The sequence below is a fragment of the Perca flavescens genome, chromosome 16, assembly GCF_004354835.1.
Source record: "Perca flavescens isolate YP-PL-M2 chromosome 16, PFLA_1.0, whole genome shotgun sequence".
Lineage (NCBI taxonomy): Eukaryota > Metazoa > Chordata > Actinopteri > Perciformes > Percidae > Perca > Perca flavescens.
In genome coordinates, this window is record NC_041346.1 from 34,232,269 (window position 1) to 34,257,298 (window position 25,030).

General features: G+C 43.7%; 1 protein-coding gene across 1 annotated transcript in view; it reads right to left on the reverse strand.

Moving 5' to 3' along the window:
* The window catches only part of man2a1 (mannosidase, alpha, class 2A, member 1), a 21,063-nt gene extending 5,812 nt beyond the window's left edge, over nt 1-15,251 (reverse strand). The window contains 12 exon segments of the mRNA XM_028600908.1: nt 415-602; nt 2,180-2,319; nt 2,322-2,347; nt 3,251-3,437; nt 3,512-3,685; nt 5,622-5,749; nt 7,619-7,702; nt 8,061-8,148; nt 8,747-8,891; nt 13,561-13,770; nt 13,967-14,111; nt 15,046-15,251. Of these exon segments, the coding sequence (XP_028456709.1) occupies nt 415-602; nt 2,180-2,319; nt 2,322-2,347; nt 3,251-3,437; nt 3,512-3,685; nt 5,622-5,749; nt 7,619-7,702; nt 8,061-8,148; nt 8,747-8,891; nt 13,561-13,770; nt 13,967-14,104 (1,508 nt within the window). The 5' untranslated portion in view covers nt 14,105-14,111; nt 15,046-15,251.
* Nucleotides 15,252-25,030: the final 9,779 nt, after the last annotated feature.

A 25,030-nucleotide genomic window follows, 5' to 3' on the forward strand; every position in this document is an offset into this window, starting at 1 on the left:
ATGGTTACAGAGTCCATGGTAGACCTTCAGACACCACCACAAAGTGATGAAATATCGTGTGCAGTAGGGCTGCTCGATTATGGAAAAATATAAGTCACGATTATTTCGGTCAATATTGAAATCACGATAATTTAACACGATTACTCGTTGACTTCTGGAAAGATGTTGCAATTATTGAACTTAAAAAACATAAAAAAACACAAACAACTGTGAAATTTGCCTAAATACTTTTCCTATTTAAACTTTATTTTTTCATTCAGAACACAAGAGAAAATAAGAGTTTACTTGCTAAACATAATGAGCTAAATAATAGTTTTCTCGATTATTCTGTTTTGTGATCATTGGGAGCGAAATCATAATCAGGATTACATTTAGATTAATTGCACACAGCCCTAGTGTGTGTATCCTGGTTACCGTAGCGTGGCCTCCAGCATCCTGTCCAGGCGTTTGTAGAAGGGTCTGGAGGTGAAGTATCCGCTCCAGTAATGGTCGTCCCGGTCGGCGTACGTGAAGAAGTCGCCGCGCACCGTCGGCAGAGTCGTCCCGGCCGCCACGCGCCGAGACAGCGCCGAGAAATAATCAGACAGAGTCCCGAAACGAGCCTGGAAACACACAGGAGGAGGAGAAGAAGAAGAAGAAGACACGGTTTAGTTTCGACTTAATATAATAAATTACATGCATGTATGTTTCCGTCCTCAGAATGTTGTAGTGGTTCATTAATCCTGCCCGTTGTCTATTTAATGTCTCTAGATGTGTTTAATCTCCAGCCAATCAGATCACTGAGACCCGGAGACCTAAGTCCCAACAAAGCAACAGGAGCGTCGGAAAAGCAGCAATAATATCATCCAAAGAAAGTTCAAAACAAAGCCACAAAATGACCAAACATATGCAAAAAAAGTCACAAAAACATCAGAAAAAACCTGAAAAGATAGTCGAAAAAAGACAACAAAAAAAAACAGCCAAAAGACTTTTCTTTCAAAAAGCAACAGAAACGAATGAAAAGCATAAAAAAATGTCGAAAAAAGCCACAAAAATGTCAACAAAGCAACAAAACAGAAAGTGATGCAGCGTTGCAGGCGGCCTGTAACTGGTGTTTTTCACCACCTTCTCCCCCCTGAAAGGGTCCTGGGACTTAACTTACCCCCGTGACCTCGTACCACATCGTTGGACTCCCAGTTACACACACACCAACAACAATGGGCGCCCCCTGTTGATGCTGTACAGACGCCGCAGTTAACCACAGTCCTCACCAGTCCACGGAGGTTAGAACCCCAGCACAGAGACAAAGGAAGGTGGGGGACACCCGGCTGAAGTGCAACAAGAACTTAGTTACAAAGTCATAGGACTGGGCAATATATCGATATCGTGATATGAGACTAGATATCGTCTTAGATTTTGGATATCGTAATATCGCGGTATGACATAAGTGTCTTTTCCTGGTTTTAAAGGCTGTATTACAGTGAAGTGATGTACTTTTCCTGATCTTACCAGACTGTTCTAGCTGTTCTATTATTGGCCTTTTCCCACTTAGTCATTATATCCACATTACTGATGATTATTGATCTAAAATCAAAGTGTGAAGATATTTTGTTAAAGCCCCAATTGTCAATCTTAGAATATTTAATATCGACATTGAGGTATTTGATTTTCTCCATATCGCCCAGCCCTACAAAGTCAAATATCCAAATTTCTATTTTAGACTCAACTATCTGTCTGCAAGTAAAGATAACAAACCTAACGATGGACATTAGTTTAGTGTCTCTCCATTTTCCGGTGGATTTGTGAGGACTATGGTTAACTGCTCCTCAGATCTCTGCAGGGTAAATCCAGACAGCTAGCTAGACTGTCTGTCTGTCTGTCTGTCTGTCTGTCTGACAGCTTGAGCTTCTCGTTATACCGCCACCTACAGGTCTGGCGTGCTCTTGACTGCATATATACACACATATACACTGACAGCTGTGCGATGTTATTTTAGAAAAGGAGAGGTTGAAATGTCCACGTGGAAACGTAGCAAAAGTGTCTCTCCATTTCTCTGCTGAGGCCTCACTTCTGCTTTCATTAAAACTCGGTTTTGGGGTCCGCAGCTTATAAAAACTGAAGTCTTGGGTTCTTGACCCTAATATGTGTTTTTATAATTATTAGTGGTCTTATTTTCTCCCTGATGATAACAGCCCCCCACCTTGACGCAGCTCCGGGTGCTGGTCGGGCAGTCGAAGAGTTTCTGGTAGTTGGTGAACTGGCGTCCCCTCGCTCGCCTCCTGGCGGAAGTCGTCTCCAGCGGAACCATCAGAACCGGAGACCGGAAGAGGCGGGACTTCTGCGGTACTGGTCCAATAGGAGAAGGGCTCTGAGAGGGACACAGAAATATATATAAATATATCAAGAGAAACACCAGGTAACCACATACAGTACTTATCAATACACTGAAACACACTAAATCAGACACACACACACACACGGAGACACACACAGAGACACAAACACACAAAGAGACACACACAGAGACACACACACACACACACACACATACATACAGACACACACAAACACACACACAGACACACACACACAGACACAAACACACAAAGAGACACACACAGAGAGACACACACAGAGACACACACACACACACACACACACACACACACACAAACACACACACACAGACACACACACACAGACACACAAAGACACACACACACAAAACACACACACAGAGAGACACACACATACACATACAGACACACACACACACACACACACACACACACAGACACACAAGACACACACACACACACACAGAGACACAAAGAGAAACACACAGAGACACAAACACACAAAGAGACACACACACAGAGACACACACACACACACAAACACACAAAGAGACACACACACACATACACATACAGACACACACAAAACACACACACACACACACACACACACACACAGACACACAAAGAGACACACACACACAGACACACACACAGAGACACAAAGAGAAACACACAGAGACACAAACACACAAAGAGACACAAACACACAAAGAGACACACACAGAGACACACACACACACACACATACAGACACACACACACAGACACACACACTCACACACAGACACACACACACACACAGACACACACACTCACACACTCATAAAGTCAGAATATTAAAATAAAAGTCCATTGATAATAAATGATAAATCTGCAGTATGTTATGAACGTTGGCCCCGCCCCCTGCTGACCTCTCCTGGACGTTCTGCTCTGTGATTGGCTGCGGCGGGATCCTCCAGGGGCAGAAGACCCGCCCCCCCGGCAGCCGGTGGAAGTCGAACTGGCAGCAGACGGCCGGGTTGGGACCACACGTGTGAGGAACGTCGTAGCTGTAGAACGGCATCATGTGACACGTGATGTCACTGCGGGGGGAGGAGTCTGCAAACAGGAAGTGGGCGGAGTTAGTTTTACATACAGTTTACGGGATGTAACGTAACCGTGGCCACACCCACCCCAGCTCTGTCGCCATAGGAACTCGAGCGTGCGCTGCTGGGAGAAGTGCTTCTTGATGGCGTAGTGAACGCGCTGGATGACCATGTGGCTAAGCCCCGCCCCCTTCAGCAGGTAGGCCATGGAGGGGGAGTGGCCAAAGGGATCCACCGCCCAACCAGTGATCGGCTTCACACCTGCACACACAAACAACAACAACACTTAAAACACACTCATATACATATACTGTCTATATATACAGTGGGGGAAATAAGTATTTGACCCCTTGCTGATTTTGCAGGTTTGCCCACTTACAAAGAATGCAAAAATCTACAATTGTAATCATATGTACATTCTAACAGTGAAAGACAGAATCCCAAAGAAAATTCCAGAAAATCACATCATATGAATTTATTAAAATTGATAACCATCTGATGAGGAAAAACAAGTATTTGACCCCCTGGACAAACAGCATGTTAATATTTTGTACAAAAAGCCATTATTGGCCAGCACAGATGTCAAACGGTTTTTATAGTTGGTGACAAGGTTTGTGCACATTTCGGCAGGGATGTTGGCCCTCCTCCCTGCAGACAGCCTCCAAATCATTCAGGTTCCGAGGTTGTCACCTGGCAACTCAATTTTAAGCTCCCTCCAAAGATTTTCAATTGGATTCAGGTCTGGAGACTGGCTAGGCCACTCCAGAACCTTGATGTGCTTCTTCTTCAGCCACTCTTTTGTTGCTTTGGCGGTGTGCTTAGGGTCGTTGTCGTGCTGAAACACCCATCCTCGACCCATCTTCAGCTCTCTCACTGAGGGAAGGAGATGTCGGTCCAGAATTCCACGATACATGGCCCGTCCATCCTCCCCTCAATACGATGGAGTTGTCCCGTCCCTTGTCTGAAAAGCACCCCCAAAGCATGATGTTGCCACCACCATGCTTGACGGTGGGGATGGTGTTCTTTGGGTTGTACTCGGTGTTCTTTGCCCTCCTAACACGACGAGTTGAGTTGAGGCCAAAAAGTTCTATTTTGGTCTCATCTGACCACATCACCTTCTTCCAGGCCTCTTCTGAGTCGTCCAGGTGGTGAATGGCGAACTTCATGCGGGCCTGTACATGTTTCTTCTTGAGCAGGGGACCTTGCGTGCGCTGCAGGATTTCAACCCATGACGGCGTAGTGTGTTACCAACCGTATCTTTTGTAACTGTGGTCCCAGCTGCCTTCAGTTGATTCATCAGTTCCCCCCTTGTGGTTTTGGGATGATTCCTCACCGTTCGCATGATCAGGGACACCCCACGAGGCAAGATCTTGTGTGGAGGCCCAGACCGAGGAGGTTGGCGGTGGTGTGGTGCTTCTTCCATTTCCTGATAACTGCACCGACAGTTGATCTTTTCTCTCAAGTTGCTTTCCGATTCTCTTGTAGCCCATCCCAGCCTTGTGCAGATCAACAATCTTGTCCCTGATGTCCTTAGAAAGCTCTTTGGTCTTGCCCATGGTGGTGATGTTGGATGCTGGTTGTTTGGGTGTTGACAGGTGTCTTTTATACAGGTAACGAGGTGAGGCAGGTGTATTTGATGTAGATAATTGGTTCGGATTGGGGCTGTGTCTTAAAGAAAGACTAACTGGCTTGTAGGAGCCAGAATACTTGCTGTTTGTCCAGGGGGTCAAATACTTGTTTTTCCTCATCAGATGGTTATCAATTTTAATAAATTCATATGATGTGATTTTCTGGAATTTTCTTTGGGATTCTGTCTTTCACTGTTAGAATGTACATATGATTAAAATTGTAGATTTTTGCATTCTTTGTAAGTGGGCAAACCTGCAAAATCAGCAAGGGGTCAAATACTTATTTCCCCCACTGTGTGTGTATATATATATATATATATATATATATATATATATATATATATATATATATATATATATATATATATATATATATACACACACACACACACACACACACATACATATAACATCTTGTTTTCTACTACATATTGATGAGCATATCGGAGCGTGCAGGTAGCACAGATCGCGTACCGACAGTATCTACGTGTATAAATATATCTACGGCTGTCTCAGACCGCGACAGGAAACAGGAAGTGGACAGGGACAGGAAACAGGAAGTGAGGTACCGAGGTGTCTCTGGATCCACTGGTGTCCCTCCATCAGCTGATCCAACATAGCGAAGTAGTGACTGTTGGCTTCGTCTGCCATCACCCAGCCGCCCGTCACTATCTCCAGCTGCCCCGCCCCCACCAGGCTGGCCAATCACAGAGCAGCATGCACACCACAGAGGGAGAGAAGAACACATGATGATTCAATATGATTAAATATAGTCATATATACATATAATCTAATATTATAAAAAGTAACAACACATGTCTCAGACATGGGCGTACCATGTGGCGTGTGTGCATATTTCAACAGACTGAGGCGTCGAAATATGCACACGTCACATGGTACGCCCATAGGGTTTGTCACGTAGTGGCCTCCACTAAATAAACTAAATATTGCGTACTTATCGCAACACTTTTGATATAATATTGCGATATTGAGTTGATATACAGTGCTCAGCATAAGTTTACACACCCATGCTAAAGTTGACTAAAAAGAGGAACGAAAAAAATCATCTTTTGCAAATTGATCTTAATTCCTTAATTAAGAAAATGAGGAAAATGTGAACGCATAATGTATCGTAAATAAATAAATGTTCTTCCTTAAAATACAGGGGGCATAAGTCAGTCCACCCTATGTTAGATTCCCATAGAGGCAGGCAGATGGTTATTATAAAGGCCATACTCACCATACCTAGAGATTGGGATGGTTTTATTACCCTTCACCATACCTAGAGATTGGGATGGTTTTATTACCCTTCACCATACCTAGAGATTGGGATGGGGTACTTTCCATAATGCAAATCAAACCAGCTATTAGGCTAACTGAAATAAAAGCATGCCAACGGTAGAGTCTTCTAGTGTCTGGTAGGCGTTACTCAGAGGAACATTATCAGACTCGCTCTGCTCAGTGTTTACTTCCTGGAACAAGTTACACCACTTCCTTCTAATCAACTCACACTTAAACCTTTTGGACATTTTAGAAATCTGACTTTTAACCTCCAAACTTCTACTTGTTGCATCCTGGTTGTTCTGATCTGTTAATCAAATATTGTTTTTGAAAAGTTATCGGGCCCTATCCTGCACCGGTAGCGCAGCGCAAAGCCAGTCTCTTTGCTAGTTTAAGACCGACCAAGTTGTCAGTTTCCGGTCCACCGCCCACGTCATTTAAACAGCAAATGCACCTGATGCACCCATCTGTGGCCCATGGGTGTGCTGGTCTTACAGGGAGGTGTGTTCAGGTGAATTCTGGGTGTGTTGATCTAACAGGGAGGTGTGTTCAGGTGCATTCTGGGTGTGTTGGTCTAACAGGGAGGTGTGTTCAGGTGCATTCTGGGTGTTTTGCCATCTTGAGGCAGCAGGAAATGATCACGCCATTGACCAACAAAAACCTGGTCTAAAGTCAATAACGCAGCATTTCATTGTTATTTTAACAGAGCATTAGTACAATGCTGCTATACAGGGACACACACTATGCTTGTTACACACACAGGGACACACACTATGCTTGTTACACACACAGGGACACACACTATGCTTGTTACACACACAGGGACACACAGCAGCACACGCATAAGAAGATTACTAATAAATATATTAGGGTGTAAATCCTCCATCATAACAGCAATGCTCCAAGGTCCAAACGCGCCTGGCTTTTAAAGGGAATGGGAGATGATCTCTGATTGGTTGATGAATGGGAGATGATCTCTGATTGGTTGATTGCATGTTACACCCTAAACACACCTCTGATTAATGAAGACACTAAGAACAACCCTTTAGGACCAGGCGCCCGGCACACAGACACTTTTTTCCACCATCAAACTAGCAAAAGTGGATTTGGACCCTAAACACACCTGCACCAGGCGCTTCATTAAAATAGAGCTCTAGACATTTTAGAAATCGGACTTAAAACCTCCAAACTTCTACCTGTTGCTTTACATAGTTGTACTTGTTTTGCATCCTGGTTATTCTGATCTCTCCCTCTCTCTCTCTCTCTCTCTCTCTCTCTAAGTTACCGTTTGACCGCCTCTCTCTTCTGCTCGTTGATGCCGTTCCACCACTTGGAGAAATAACTGATTTCTGCCCAAATCATCTTCCTCCTGATGAGCACAAACATATTAATAACTCATCATCCTCCTGACAAAAAGGAAACAAAAAAGTGGACAAAAAGGAAACAAACATACATTATTAATAAATCATCTTCAAAAACCTGCAGAGACTCAAACATCCTCTCTGACAGATATAACACCTTTTACATCATTCCTTATTTATTCCTTCCTTCCCTTTTCTTTCCATCTTTGCCTCCGTTATTCCATCCTTCTTTCCTTCCCACGTATGTTTTCTAGTTTCTTCAGTACTGCTGTGTAATAGTGTAATATCTCTGTAAATGATAGAGTGTGGTCTAGACCTGCTGTCCTGAGATAATCGGACACTATGAATGAAGCTGAAGAGGAGTACCTGCTGTCTTCACTCAGTTTGATCAGCATGTTGTCCAGAATGTGTTTGGTCTGGTCCTCATAATACCTGTCAAATGTCTTCAACCAGCCTGAAACACACACACACACACACACACACACACACACACAGAGTTCCCTCATTCACACAATGACCCAGGTAAGACACACACACACACACACACACACACACACAGTTATGACTTTATTTAAATGTAGTAATTCATATCTTCCTGTTTGTGTGTGTGTGTGTGTGTGTGTGTGTGTGTGTGTCTCACCTGGGTCATTGTGTGAATGAGGAACTCTGTGTGTGTGTGTGTGTGTGTGTGTGTGTGTGTGTGTGTGTGTGTGTGTCTTACCTGGGTCATTGTGTGAATGAGGAACTCTGTGTGTGTGTGTGTGTGTGTGTGTGTGTGTGTGTGTGTGTGGTGTGTGTGTGTGTGTGTGTGTGTGTGTGTCTCACCTGGGTCATTGTGTGAATGGGGAACTCTGTGTGTGTGTGTGTGTGTGTGTGTGTGTGTGTGTGTGTCTTACCTGGGTCATTGTGTGAATGAGGAACTCTGTGTGTGTGTGTGTGTGTGTGTGTGTGTGTGTCTCACCTGGGTCATTGTGTGAATGGGGAACTCTGTGTGTGTGTGTGTGTGTGTGTGTGTGTGTGTGTGTGTGTGTGTGTGTGTGTGTGTGTCTCACCTGGGTCATTGTGTGAATGGGGAACCAGGAAAACTTCCAGCGGCTGCTCGTCCCACTCGTTGCCTTGGTAACGGATATCAAAGCCTTGTTTCCAGGCGCCCCCGTCGGGGTTATCGAAGGGCAGGAGGTCGTACACATCCAGCAGCTGCAACCATTCAAATACTCAAATACTTTATATACTTCAACAAGTACTCCGTACCTTCAGTACTACGCTCTGATGGCTTAATCATACTGAACATTACCAAGGGTTACGGTTTGGAGAGTCATTTCTATTGGTCAATACATTATTATTAAGGCGTTGAATATACACCAGAGGGAGGGGGTCTCTAGCTCCCCCAGTAGAGCCTGAGCTCCATGTAGAGTCCTTTACGGTGGCCCGGGGTAGAATCTGACCTGCTGCCCTTTGCTGCGTGTCCTCCCCATCTCTCTCCCCCCTCTCCTGTCTTTCCACTGTCTAATAAAAGGGAAAACCCCCAAAAATAATATTAAAAAAAATCAAATAATAATATACACCAAATAAATTACATAAAGTCTTTGAAAAAAGGCAAAACAGGTCTGAAACAAATTGTTGAAAAATCAACAAATAAAAACAAAAACATATTACAGCTACTGTTGTTATCATGTAACTACTGTTGTTAGAGTGCAGCTACTGTTAGCATGCAGCTGTTGTTAGCGTGCAGCTGTTGTTAGCGTGCAGCTGTTGATAGCGTGCAGCTACTGTTGATAGCGTGCAGCTACTGTTGATAGCGTGCAGCTACTGTTGATAGCGTGCAGCTGTTGTTAGCGTGCAGCTACTGTTGATAGCGTGCAGCTACTGTTGATAGCGTGCAGCTACTGTTGTTAGCGTGCAGCAGCTGTTGTTAGCGTGCAGCAGCTGTTGTTAGCGTGCAGCAGCTGTTGTTAGCGTGCAGCTACTGTTGATAGCGTGCAGCTACTGTTGATAGCGTGCAGCTACTGTTGATAGCGTGCAGCTACTGTTGATAGCGTGCAGCTACTGTTGATAGCGTGCAGCTACTGTTGATAGCGTGCAGCTACTGTTGATAGCGTGCAGCTACTGTTGATAGCGTGCAGCTACTGTTGATAGCGTGCAGCAGCTGTTGATAGCGTGCAGCAGCTGTTGATAGCGTGCAGCAGCTGTTGATAGCGTGCAGCTACTGTTGATAGCGTGCAGCTACTGTTGATAGCGTGCAGCTACTGTTGATAGCGTGCAGCTACTGTTGATAGCGTGCAGCTACTGTTGTTAGCGTGCAGCTACTGTTGTTAGCGTGCAGCTACTTTTGTTAGCGTGCAGCTACTTTTGTTAGCGTGCAGCTACTTTTGTTAGCGTGCAGCTACTTTTGTTAGCGTGCAGCTACTGTTGATAGCGTGCAGCTGTTGTTAGCGTGCAGCTGTTGTTAGCGTGCAGCTGCTGATAGCGTGCAGCTGCTGATAGCGTGCAGCTGCTGATGGCGTGCAGCAGCTGTTGATGGCGTGCAGCTACTGTTGATGGCGTGCAGCTACTGTTGATGGCGTGCAGCTACTGTTGATGGCGTGCAGCTACTGTTGATGGCGTGCAGCTACTGTTGATGGCGTGCAGCTACTGTTGATAGCGTGCAGCTACTGTTGATAGCGTGCAGCTACTGTTGATAGCGTGCAGCTACTGTTGATAGCGTGCAGCTACTGTTGATAGCGTGCAGCTACTGTTGATAGCGTGCAGCTGTTGTTAGCGTGCAGCTGTTGTTAGCGTGCAGCTGTTGTTAGCGTGCAGCGGTTGTTAGCATGCAGCAGCGGTTGTTAGCATGCAGCAGCGGTTGTTAGCATGCAGCAGCGGTTGTTAGCATGCAGCAGCGGTTGTTAGCATGCAGCAGCGGTTGTTAGCATGCAGCAGCGGTTGTTAGCATGCAGCAGCGGTTGTTAGCATGCAGCAGCGGTTGTTAGCATGCAGCAGCGGTTGTTAGCGTGCAGCAGCGGTTGTTAGCGTGCAGCAGCTGTTGATAGCGTGCAGCAGCTGTTGATAGCGTGCAGCAGCTGTTGATAGCGTGCAGCAGCTGTTGATAGCGTGCAGCAGTTGATAGCATGCAGCAGCTGTTGATAGCATGCAGCAGCTGTTGATAGCGTGCAGCAGCTGTTGATAGCGTGCAGCAGCTGTTGATAGCGTGCAGCAGCTGTTGATAGCGTGCAGCAGCTGTTGATAGCGTGCAGCAGCTGTTGATAGCGTGCAGCAGCTGTTGATAGCGTGCAGCAGCTGTTGATAGCGTGCAGCTACTGTTGATAGCGTGCAGCTACTGTTGATAGCGTGCAGCTACTGTTGATAGCGTGCAGCTACTGTTGATAGCGTGCAGCTACTGTTGATAGCGTGCAGCTACTGTTGATAGCGTGCAGCTACTGTTGTTAGCGTGCAGCTACTGTTGTTAGCGTGCAGCTACTGTTGTTAGCGTGCAGCTACTGTTGTTAGCGTGCAGCTACTGTTGTTAGCGTGCAGCTACTGTTGTTAGCGTGCAGCTACTGTTGTTAGCGTGCAGCTACTGTTGATAGCGTGCAGCTACTGTTGATAGCGTGCAGCTACTGTTGATAGCGTGTAGCTACTGTTGATAGCGTGCAGCTACTGTTGATAGCATGCAGCAGCGGTTGTTAGCATGCAGCAGCGGTTGTTAGCATGCAGCAGCGGTTGTTAGCATGCAGCAGCGGTTGTTAGCATGCAGCAGCGGTTGTTAGCATGCAGCAGCTGTTGTTAGCATGCAGCTGTTGTTAGCATGCAGCTGTTGTTAGCATGCAGCTGTTGTTAGCATGCAGCTGTTGATAGCATGCAGCAGCTGTTGATAGCATGCAGCAGCTGTTGATAGCATGCAGCAGCTGTTGATAGCATGCAGCAGCTGTTGATAGCATGCAGCAGCTGTTGATAGCGTGCAGCTGTTGATAGCGTGCAGCTGTTGATAGCGTGCAGCAGCTGTTGATAGCGTGCAGCAGCTGTTGATAGCGTGCAGCAGCTGTTGATAGCGTGCAGCTGTTGATAGCGTGCAGCTGTTGATAGCGTGCAGCTGTTGATAGCGTGCAGCTGTTGATAGCGTGCAGCTGTTGATAGCGTGCAGCTACTGTTGTTAGCGTGCAGCTACTGTTGTTAGCGTGCAGCTACTGTTGTTAGCGTGCAGCTACTGTTGTTAGCATGCAGCTACTGTTGTTAGCGTCCAGCTGTTGTTGATAGCATGCAGCTGTTGTTGATAGCATGCAGCTGTTGTTGATAGCATGCAGCTGTTGTTGATAGCATGCAGCTGTTGTTGATAGCGTGCAGCTGTTGTTGATAGCGTGCAGCTGTTGTTGATAGCGTGCAGCAGCTGTTGATAGCGTGCAGCAGCTGTTGATAGCGTGCAGCTGTTGTTGATAGCGTGCAGCTGTTGTTGATAGCGTGCAGCTGTTGTTGATAGCGTGCAGCTGTTGTTGATAGCGTGCAGCAGCTGTTGATAGCGTGCAGCAGCTGTTGATAGCGTGCAGCTGTTGATAGCGTGCAGCTGTTGATAGCGTGCAGCTGTTGATAGCGTGCAGCTGTTGTTGATAGCGTGCAGCTGTTGTTGATAGCGTGCAGCTGTTGTTGATAGCGTGCAGCTGTTGTTGATAGCGTGCAGCTGTTGTTGTTAGCGTGCAGCTGTTGTTGTTAGCATGCAGCTGTTGTTAGCGTGCAGCTGTTGATAGCGTGCCGCTGTTGATAGCGTGCCGCTGTTGATAGCGTGCCGCTGTTGATAGCGTGCAGCTGTTGATAGCGTGCAGCTGTTAGCGTGCAGCTGTTAGCGTGCAGCTGTTAGCGTGCAGCTGTTGATAGCATGCAGCTGTTGATAGCATGCAGCTGTTGATAGCATGCAGCTGTTGTTGATAGCATGCAGCTGTTGTTGATAGCATGCAGCTGTTGTTGATAGCATGCAGCTGTTGATAGCATGCAGCTGTTGATAGCATGCAGCTGTTGATAGCGTGCAGCTGTTGTTAGCGTGCAGCTGTTGTTAGCGTGCAGCTGTTGATAGCGTGCAGCTGTTGATAGCGTGCAGCTGTTGATAGCGTGCAGCTGTTGTTGATAGCATGCAGCTGTTGTTGATAGCATGCAGCTGTTGTTGATAGCATGCAGCTACTGTTGATAGTATGCAGCTGCTGTTGTTAGCATGCAGCTGCTGCTGTTAGCATGCAGCTACTGTTGATAGCATGCAGCTACTGTTGATAGCATGCAGCTACTGTTGATAGCATGCAGCTACTGTTGATAGCATGCAGCTACTGTTGATAGCATGCAGCTACTGTTGATAGCATGCAGCTACTGTTGATAGCATGCAGCTGCTGTTGATAACATGCAGCTGCTGCTGTTAGCATGCAGCTAGTGTTGTTAGCATGCAGCTAGTGTTGTTAGCATGTAGCTACGGTTGTCAGCACGTAGCTACTGTTGTTAGCACGTAGCTACAGTTGTCAGCACGTAGCTACTGTTGTCAGAAAGTAGGTACTGTTGTTAGCACGTAGGTACTGTTGTTAGCATGGGGCTACTGTTGCTAGCATGCAGCTACTGTTGCTAGCATGCAGCTACTGTTGCTAGCATGCAGCTACTGTTGTAGCAGAGAGAGAATACCAAGAGTGTGCAGAGCTGTCATCAAAGCTAAAGGTGACTACTCTGAAGAATCTAAAACATATTCTGGTTTGTTTTAACACTTTTTGTTTACTATTATCATTCCAAATGTGTTCCTTCATAGTTTTGATGTCTTTAATATGAATCTACAATGTAGGAAATAATACAAATGAATTAAAACCATTGATTGAGATGGTACTGTATGCTAAGCTAACCTTAGTCTATACTATGCTAAGCTAACCTGCACTTCATCGGTTCCCTCCTTTATCTCTTCGGCCAATCGGCAACCAGGCAGCTGGCGGGCGGAGCCTGAGCTGCCGTTGGCCCCTCGTCCTGTTTCCCATGATGCTTTGCGTTGGATCAGAGTGTCCCGCAGCGTAGCAACCAGACGGTTGTTGTTGCTAAGGAGAAGCTCCAACCTTTCAATCTTCTGCTGGAGGAGGGACAAATCCTGCACACAAACATGCTGATTGGTTACACAAACACAATCAATAAAGGTTTCTGATTAGAGTACTTCCATTTATCAATGTGCCATTTAGGCAGTTTAATACTAAGGTTAATAATATTATCCTGATTTGAAGAAGGCTAATTTGTGAAAAACAATATGTGTTCAAAACAAAAATGGAGAAATTTGGGTGGCGACTCACTTCGTCCTGTCCATTAGGCTTATCCATGTGCTGCTTAAGCTCCGCCCCCTGCATCAGCTCCAACATCCGGTACAGTGACATCACAGCGACGCAGAAGATCCCGCCCCCCAGGACGGCCAGCATCCGACTCTTCTTCATCCCTCAACTAAAGGAAAAATGTAAAGACTCATGTCTGCCCCGAAATCCCCATCACCAAACCCACGTAAATAATCAGGACTTTTAGCGTCTATAGCACCAGCATATCTCCACCAGACTCCATGTAAATAATCAGGACTTTTAGCGTGTATAGAGCCAGCATATCTCCACATGTAAATTGAATGAAGTGTGTTTTACGATGATAAAAGTCCTGATTATTTACATGGTGGATGTAACTAAAGCGCTTACAGACTCAGATTATTATTCTAAGTGTCTGACAACATTATGGGATGGATCCCTACAGAGATAGACCTTTTAGTTAAAGAGTAAGATCATTTTAGTTTAACATGAAACAACCCCAAAATCACCATCACCAAACTCCACCAGACTCCATGTAAATAATCAGGACTTTTATCATCGTAAAACACACTTCATTCAAAGTGGACAGAAACTAAATAAAACTACCAAAAGCCGTCTTGGTTCATCTTTCCACTGTTCCACCAATCACCACTCTGGTTTGGTTGAAATAAACCCTTAATTCACACATTTACATGTGGAGATATGCTGGCTCTATACACGCTAAAAGTCCTGATTATTTACATGGAGTCTGGTGGAGATATGCTGGCTGTATACACGCTAAAAATGCTGATTATTTACATGGAGTCTGGTGGAGATATGCTGGTATGCTGGAGTCTGCTGGCTTTGGTGATTTCGGGGCTGTTTCATGTTAACTGAAGCTGTCAGTAGTAAAAAGAATTTAAACACAACTCTAAAACAAAGTTAAAGTCAAACATACTTTTAATATTTCCGTTTTATAAAGAAATAAACAAATTAAAACGAAATATTTTGCGTAATTTCTTCTGTTGGGTGAACTAATTAAGCCTCCTGTAGGTCAACCAGCTGTAAAGATAGAATTAATAAAACTATATATTTTAAACTCAAACCTTTCAGACAGGACTTCCGCGTTGGACAAACGGCCACAGGTCTCGCGCTCCAGAGTGTCTCGTGCTGTTTGTCACCTGCTCTGTGACGTGGCAGTCTGTCTTCAGTTCGCCGCGAAGAACAGAAATAAAACATTAAAGGTTTTTAGTTTATTAAAAGTTCAATAAAGTTTGTGGGTCGATCTGCAGCACGAGCTCTCAGCCTGCTGCGCATGCGCCCTGCTGTTTATATATCTTCCGCTGGTTTAGCTGACTCAGCGCTGCACAGAACTTCCGGTCATAAACAAACAATATAGGTCAACTTCTTCAGAGTAGAGTGTGTGTGTGTGTGTGTGTGTGTGTGTGTGTGTGTGTGTGTGTGTGTGTGTGTGTGTGTGTGTGTGTGTGTGTGTGTGTGTGTCTAGCTGTGTGTGTGTGTGTGTGTGTGTGTGTGTGTGTGTGTGTGTGTGTGTGTGTGTGTGTGTGTGTGTGTGTTTTGTGTGTGTGTGTGTGTGTGTAAATGTGTGTGTGCTTTCAGAAAGTGTAACTTAAAAAAACTAAATAATATAAATAAGAAAGAAGAGGGGACAGCCAAAATAAATCAAATACAAACTAACAGAAGTATTCAGATCCTATACTGCAGTACAAGTACTTATACACACTGAGATAATACTCCACTGATCCAACACAGTGACTGATCCTATACTGGAGTACAAGTACCAGCGGCAGCTCACCCCTAGAGGGTGCAGACCTCCCTCCAATCTGCCTGCCTTTTATAATCTCACATTTTCAAAAGTAATCTGTGTTAATTACATGCTAATAATGATTTTTGTAAATGTTTGAGAATGTGTTGACATGTCATAGTAGTAACAGCACAGGTGTATTCAAACCCATTAATGATGGCTGCATTCCACTTAGGAGAAGTCCTGGTATTAAACCATTACTGATGGCTGCATTCCACTTAGGAGAGGTCCTGGTATTAAACCATTACTGATGGCTGCATTCCACTTAGTAGAGACCCTGGTATTAAACCATTAATGATGGCTGCATTCCACTTAGGAGAGGTCCTGGTATTAAACCAATACTGATGGCTGCATTCCACTTAGGAGAGACCCTGGTATTAAACCATTACTGATGGCTTCATTCCACTTAGTAGAGACCCTGGTATTAAACCATTAATGATGGCTGCATTCCACTTAGGAGAGGTCCTGGTATTAAACCAATACTGATGGCTGCATTCCACTTAGGAGAGACCCTGGTATTAAACCATTACTGAGGGCTGCATTCCACTTAGGAGAGACCCTGGTATTAAACCATTACTGATGGCTGCATTCCACTTAGGAGAGACCCTGGTATTAAACCATTAATGATGGCTGCATTCCACTTAGGAGAGGTCCTGGTATTAAACCATTAATGATGGCTGCATTCCACTTAGGAGAGACCCTGGTATTAAACCATTACTGATGGCTGTATTCCACTTAGGAGAGACCCTGGTATTAAACCATTACTGATGGCTGCATTCCACTTAGGAGAGGTCCTGGTATTAAACCATTAATGATGGCTGCATTCCACTTAGGAGAGGTCCTGGTATTAAACCATTAATGATGGCTGCATTCCACTTAGGAGAGACCCTGGTATTAAACCATTACTGATGGCTGTATTCCACTTAGGAGAGACCCTGGTATTAAACCATTACTGATGGCTGCATTCCACTTAGGAGAGGTCCTGGTATTAAACCATTAATGATGGCTGCATTCCACTTAGGAGAGGTCCTGGTATTAAACCATTAATGATGGCTGCATTCCACTTAGGAGAGACCCTGGTATTGAACCATTAATGATGCCATCGTTAAGGTTATCAATCTCAGCTGTGCTTTTCCTACTATGACAAGTCAACATGTCTGCTGTGAAAAAGGTCCATTCCCGTTCAGGCAGACGAGACAACCGATGTCAGCACTCATTCTCAGCATGTGCTTGTGCTGCGGTACATAGAAGGCCACAACAACATTCAAGAGCGCTTTTTGGAGTTTATTGCGCTTCCAAATGCAACCGATGATACTGCAATTTTGCAAAGGCTGAGCACCATCCTTCCTGCTGGACAAGAGAGAAAATGAATTGCCCAGACCCATGATGGTGCCGTAGTAAAGAGGGGTGCGACAGGTGGAGTGCAGCGTAAAGTGCAAGACATCTACGGGAGTGCCTACTACGTTCACTGTTATGCGCATCAGTTGAACCTTATCATACAGCAGACGACATCCCACATCCTGAAGATCGGCCAGTTTTTTTCAGACATTGGGGTTCTCTACATTTTTTTCAAAGTCATTCAAATGAACTGCAGTGCTGGATGAAGTGGTGGCACACCGACTTCCAGCTGCTTCAACAACACGATGGAACTTCCACAGTCGTGCTGTTAACACAGTTTATGAGCACAAAGATGAACTGGTTCAGTGCTTCCAAACCATTGGAGACAGAGGAGACTTTGATGCCATATCCAAGAGAGAGAATGTTGGAAGATGAGGTTTTCTCTTTCTTCCTGGCGTTATTTCACAAAATCATGCCACATGTAGATGTAACCCACTCCCTCTGTGTGTCTGTCGCCTGGAGGTACCCCTCGGCACTGCTGTGATACTCTGCGTTGTGTTGTGTTAGATGTTAGGGGTGAAGTGCAGAGAGAAGATTGTTGAAGATTGTGGCTGAGACCATCAGGATTTATTGTCGCAGAGAAGGCTGGTTTGATCATCCCCTTAATGTAGGACATACAGTTTTTATTTCCAGTTAGAAATAAATCCACAAAACAAACAAGCTAACAAGCTAAATTAAATATAGCACTCTAACAAGAATAGGTTTGCCACATAAAACTGAATTATTAAATAAACCACCAAGTCATCTCAAATGTAGATTCATCCCTTAGCTAACGTTAGCCCACCGCCTAGCCACAATAGTTGAACCCCAACTCAATTTGTACACCAGTGAATAAAAACTAATTTGCAGTACTTGTACCTACAAATGGTAACTCCACACTTAAATAAGCATGTGAACAAATGGGTTGAGTGGGTGGTTAACAATGTACATATTTACACTTTTATAGTATACGCACCGATTAAGCTGCTTACCTTAACGTAGGACATACAGTTTTTAACGAACATGGCGGCCTACACAAATCAAGTGTAAACTGCGGGGTATTGTAAGGTACAAAAAAACAAAAATTGTTATAGTTGTTATAGTAATGGCAACAGCGCTGCCTAGTGGCCATAGACATGCTGTTTAACCATCTGCAGAAGAGGAACATAGATTCTGTCTTCATCACAGGGATCACCCAGAGGTTCACTCACAGCATACAGGCTATCAGGTAGGCTATGATTTTGCATATTGGCTGAAAACATGCTCATCTAGCCTAAACAATAAAAACATACAATAAAATAAATATCACAATTTTGTCACCATGTTAGACTAGTGAAGTTATTTGTAATTAATCTAGATAGCATTGACTAGGCCTAACACAACAATAGCACATATTTTAATACAGTTCTGGATTTATTTTATATCTCCAGCAAGAGTTGGTTTCTGATACAGTAATTTCAGGGTGGACCGTGACTTGTGAAACTAGTTTTGGATCAGGGACTCCGTTCCTTCTCTTGCTGAGGATGAGGAGTATAGGGGACCTGTACAGGAACCAGACCCGGAGAAACAGAGGGCAATGGGAGAAGAAACGCAACAGCATCTGGCAACAGAGGTAAGCAGTAACAGAAATTATATTTCTGTATTCTATTAGCCTATATGTATCTGTGTTTGTTTGCACATTTTTGTGTTCTGAATGGTCATTATTAGACATATCTATCTACTGGAGAATGCAGAAAATATGATTTTCTTTCACATTTATGCTTTTAATAGCCTTCTTTTCTCATAACAAAATTGTAACTGCTATGATTATGCTGATTGTATTGTTGAACTGAGAAATGTGAAAACTTGTTTTCTGTGTTTACTTTTCTACAATGATGTACCATTATGAGCCAAGCCAAGGAGAGGTTTGCTTTCACCAAGCATCTCATCAGTGCCACTCTGTTGCAAGGAGACTTGTTCCCACAACACAGTGGAAAGTTCCCAGATGCAGCACTTCATGTTCCTGCTTTTATTCTGTGTTTCGTTTGTTTATTTGCACTTCCTGTTTTATGTTGAAATCATCAGTCGCTCTCATCCCAGGTCACTTGTCTTCCTCCCTTTGTTTGCTTTCCCGCCTGTATGATTACTGTCCCTGCCCCTAATGTGTTTCACCTGTTTGTTTTCAGCTTCCCCAGTCCCCATGCATAAATACTCACCCCAGTGCCAGATTGTAGTTGTACGTAAGTCACTCTCTCCAGCGGTTTTCTCAGTGTTTGTTTTTCCCAGTGTTTCTCGGACTGTTGCTTTGCTTCATGACAATGATTTTTGCCTGCCACTTTTGTACCTTCGCCTGCATTTGTTCTCTAAACAATAAAGAGCATTACCTGTGATCCCCTGTCAGAGTCGTGCATTTGAGTCCGCCATTGTACCGTGACAGCACTAAAAACCACGGTGGATGCCTGTCCCATGTTGGACAAAGCCAGACTTAAAACAAAACTGTCCCTGATCTACAAAAATGAGGACTTTAAGGGTTACAGTGGTGCACCAGCTCTCTTTCAGGTTCTAATAGAAAATAACCTTCAAGACACATTCACTGAAACTGGAAGTCTTCTCAAGATCCTCATCACCATGCCAATGACAACAGCAGAATCAGAGAGGTGCTTCTCTACTTTAAAGAGGATAAGACCTTTCCTTAGGAACCCTCTGGCTATGCTCTCTATGGAGAGAAAACTCACACGGGACATTCCAGATTCCAACACTCTACAATGAACAAATGGCCAAGGAAAGAGTAGGAGTGCACGACAACATACTGTTTCATTTTCAATACAATACAGGAATACAGAATACAATAGGAGTGAGATAGTAATAAGACAAGATACACATGAATAGACAGTCTATATCTGAGGTGTAGTAAAGAGTCAAAAAACATTGAAAATTGTAGTGATTACATTAAGCTGACACTTTTATACAAAGTGACTTACAATTGCTACATATGTCAGAGGTCACACACCTCTTGAGCAACTAGGGGTTAAGTGCCTTGCTCAGGGACATATTGGTTGATGTATCACAGTGGGAATTGAACCCAGATCTCCCATACCAAAGGCATGTGTCATATCCACTGCTCCATCACCACCCTAGTGATGTATGATGTAATGTAGAGTCAATGTACAGTTAATCCAAGTTGTGTACTAGTTAGTGATGTAGATGTGTAATTATGTAGATAGTAATAACACAGTGAACACAAATAGACAGTCTATATAAATGCTGAATGTAGTAAAGAGTCAATATACAGTTAGTGCAAAATAGTGGTGTAGGTAGTGATGTAGCTCATAAATAAACACAATATACATGAATAGACAGTCTGCACAGCAGCAGTTCATGTGGACCAGACTCTAGTTGGTTTCTCATCGCTTGAACACAGTTTTCTAAACTCTCCACACTTATCCCAGGACTTTAACCACAACCTGCACAACACTGTAGATCTACAGCACTTTGTTCAGATGCTAACACACTGCTGTCAACACTGTTAACCACACATTCAACACAGAATAGATCTCAGTCTGGTGCCTATCAAACACTGCTGATTGGGATTCTAGCTGAAAGCCTGAGTAGGTGTCTTATTTTAGACTAGTTAGTGAACATATATGGTATTTATACAGAGAAAGATCAGAAAGACTTTTTATATACAAACACCAAATAAGAATGAAACAATTATACACTGTACTGTTTGAGAGAAACAGGTAAAAGATCAAAGATACCAACATGTCCAGGTAAGATGTCTGAGGTTATGTACACAGATATAAAAACACTATATCTTTACAATAGTAAAACTGTGTTCTTACAGTTTTTCAGAAAGTAATGGAGGTGAAAGCAATAGAAACACCACATTCATTAGTATTTAGAGATGATGAAGACATCCAATGTGATGAAGAAAACTTGCCACATGATGCTGGAGAGAGGCAGGATTAGTCACACTATTCTCTGGTACTGTTACGTATGGACCTTTAGTGTTTTTACCCAGTAATTCTATAAATTACTAGAGACAAAATACTTTATTGAAGAAAACTGCTGATTTTCATTCCTTCTTGTTTACCTTACATAAAATTGGTATATTATACAATCTATATATTTTCCTTAAATAAACTATTGAGTAGTGTCAAGTCACTCAAATTGTTCAAACTGTAAAGATGAGAAAGTTTGTAATTTCTGTATTGGTGTTTGATGCTAGTGTTTTTACCCTAGCGTGTTCTGAGTGACAGTGTGTGTTATCTCAGTGTGTGTGTGTGTGTGTGTGTGTGTGTGTGTGTGTGTGTTATCTCAGTGAGGCTTGTGCATAGTGTTTGGCTGCACTGAGCCTGTTTTGCAACGTGTGTTAAGAGTTGTGTTGCTGTGAATGAGTTTTGCAGCTGATGTCAACTGTTTAGCTCAGTTGGTAGTGCAAACTGTAGTTAGAGTTTTGCACATGTAGCTCCAGTTATGCTCACTGTTGTTTAGCAATCAGAAAAAACTGTAATAAGGGAAAAACTTCCACTAATTAACCCTGACAAAGCACACCTGTGAAGGTAAAACCATTTCAGGTGACTACCTCATGAAGCTCATTGAGAGAACACCAAGGGTTTGCAGAGTTATCAAAAAAAGCAAAGGGGGGCTACTTTGAAGAATCTAAAATATAAGACATGTTTTCAGTTATTTCACACTTTTTTGTTAAGTACATAATTCCATATGTGTTCATTCATAGTTTTGATGCCTTCAGTAAGAATCTACAATGTAAATAGTCATGAAAATAAAAAGGAAACGCATTGAATGAGAAGGTGTGTCCAAACTTGTGGCGTTGTAGTTGAATGGACCTCTATGAATACACTGACAAAACATGTCCAAATCTATGCGGCATTAAGTTATGAGTTTTATTTAGCAGACAAACAAGGTGACATAGTGTTGAGATGGTTTCATGTTAAACTAAAAGCTCTATCTCTGTAGGGATCCATCCCATAATGTTGTCAGATAATAAAACATAAGTTACTGTTTAAGTCAGTTGTTGTTGAGGTGAGACGCTGCAGCTGTTTGACAGGTTTCTCTGGTCATGTGGTTTCAGAGAAATGACTCAGAGGACTGAAAGATAAGAGACAGACTGAGCACGCTCAGTAGCTGCTTCACCTGGACCACCTCACACAGCTGACAGACACACAGGTAAGAACACACACACACACACACACACACACACACACACAATCACACACACAGACTCACAATTTAACCATTTATTTAGGTCCACATAAAGACGAATGGTACAGGGACACAAATATTACAGATGCAGTGCAATACATACTGAGTTCTTAAAGGTATAAGTAGCAGCGTCTACGCCGTATGTGGCAGCTGCCAATAATAGCAGATATGGCGCAGTACTTAGCAAGCTGTTTAGCCTCTTTGGCTATCCCAAGTTGTTGCAGCCCTCTTACTAAAAACGTGTGTGTGTGTGTGTGTGTGTGTGTGTGTGTGTGTGTGTGTGTGTGTGTGTGTGTGTGTCCTAGGCTACCAAATATGAAAACGAGTAGACTGCACCTACAGCCCAGCTCTGACATGGATGGTTTTACCTGAGAATGTTTGTACATTCTTACTGAGGGTGGAACATGGTTTGATATGTCTTTCACCATGAGGTCTACTATTCTGTCATGACGTGCTATGTACATTCCTTTGTAGGCATGGCAACCATTTAGGATGTGAGACAGTGTTTCAGTGATATATTCTGCAATGAGGGGAACCAGATAGAGAGGTTGAGTGTGGTAGGGAAGACTTGTAATCTGGCTTTTACTGTAAATATGAGAATGTCCTCATTGAGTGCAGTGTTCTTGAGAAATGAGTGAGACTCAGGGCCAGATGTACGTAAATTTGAGAATGTAGCGTTATCAGCGCCATGGCCAACCCGCAGAAAAGCGCACACTGTAATACTTCCGCTTCCGTCGTATTTACCAAACCTGCAGTTCATCGGGTAATCAGCGCCTTTCTCCACTCACTATACAGTAGATTGCGTACATCTTTCTTTCATGGATCAGCCACCAAGTCAGTCAAGACAGTAAAAACAAAGATTTAGCAATAACGATGTTGATCTGCTTGTTTATGAGGTAACAGCTTGATGCATGTTATTTCTGCATTAGTGGTGGGGAAATGTATGTATTGACTAGTACGCTGTAGCAAGGTGTTAAGTACTGGTGCTATGATGTCATCTTTGATTTCTTCCAGAAACGCTAATATTGCATGGCTGCTTAATCTGTAATGCCTATATGATTCCGTGTTTACTCAACTGAAAGAGTGAGATCCTTGTGGCAGCTCGTCTCCTTGCCCTATGTCTTGTTTATTATTGTTTATTATTTAGATCCCCATTAGCTACTCCATTAAGCAGCAGCTATTCTTCCTGGGGTCTTAATTTTTACCAAAATATTAACATCAAAGCTGTATAACAATGAAGACAAATACAGAAGTGCACATAACATCTTCTAAATCATATAACTAAAACACAACATAACACATATACACTAAACATAACAACATAACCATATAACAATAGTCTTGGTCTTGCTCAGATTACTGCCGCCATTTCACCAGGAGGTATATGCCAGGAAACCCACTTCCTGGTTTACACCTCATTTTAAGAGGCGGAGAATGATCACCTCAAAATAGAGGCGTGCTTTCACTGTCAGATTTTATACATACCGCGGAATACATAATTAGGCGTACTTTACACTTCCACTCCCATCTCTTTATGGGAAACTCCCACTTTCCCCTTCACCCTCCCATGAATCCATATGCATGACACAGGAAAGCGAAATTTGCCATTTTCAGTCCCCGCAACAGACAGTCTGCTCTTTTACCTCAGTGTGGCCTGTTAGTACATACCTCACCATGCTTTTACCTCAGTGTGGTCTGTTAGTACATACCTCACCATGCTTTTACCTCAGTGTGGTCTGTTAGTACATACCTCACCATGCTTTTACCTCAGTGTGGTCTGTTAGTACATACCTCACCATGCTTTTACCTGTGTGACCTGTTAGTACATACCTCACCATGCTTTTACCTCAGTGTGGTCTGTTAGTACATACCTCACCATGCTTTTACCTCAGTGTGGTCTGTTAGTACATACCTCACCATGCTTTTACCTCAGTGTGACCTGTTAGTACATACCTCACCATGCTTTTACCTCAGTGTGGCCTGTTAGTACATACCTCACCATGCTTTTACCTCAGTACTGTCTGTTAGTACATACCTCACCATGCTTTTACCTCAGTGTGACCTGTTAGTACATACCTCACCATGCTTTTACCTCAGTGTGGCCTGTTAGTACATACCTCACCATGCTTTTACCTCAGTGTGGCCTATTAGTACATACCTCACCATGCTTTTACCTCAGTGTGACCTGTTAGTACATACCTCACCATGCTTTTACCTCAGTGTGGTCTGTTAGTACATACCTCACCATGCTTTTACCTCAGTGTGGCCTGTTAGTACATACCTCACCATGCTTTTACCTCAGTGTGGCCTGTTAGTACATACCTGCGTGTATGTGTGTCTTGGTGTGTGTGTGTGTGTGTGTGTGTGTGTGTGTGTGTGTGTGTGTGTGTGTGTGTGTGGTTCTGTGTGTGTGTACGTGTGTCTGTGTGTCTCTGTGTGTGTGTGTGTGTGTGTGTGTGTCTGTGTGGGTTTGTGTTGTGTGTCTGTGTGTGTCTTTGTGTGTGTGTGTCTGTGTGTGTGTGTTTGTGTGTGTGTGTGTGTTTGTGTGTGTGTGTGTGTTTGTGTGTGTGTGTGTGTGTGTGTGTGTGTGTGTGTGTGTGTGTGTGTGTGTGTGTGTGTGTGTGTGTGTGTGTGTGTGTGTGTGTGTGTGTGTGTGTGTGTGTGGTTTTGTGTGTGTGTGTGTGTGT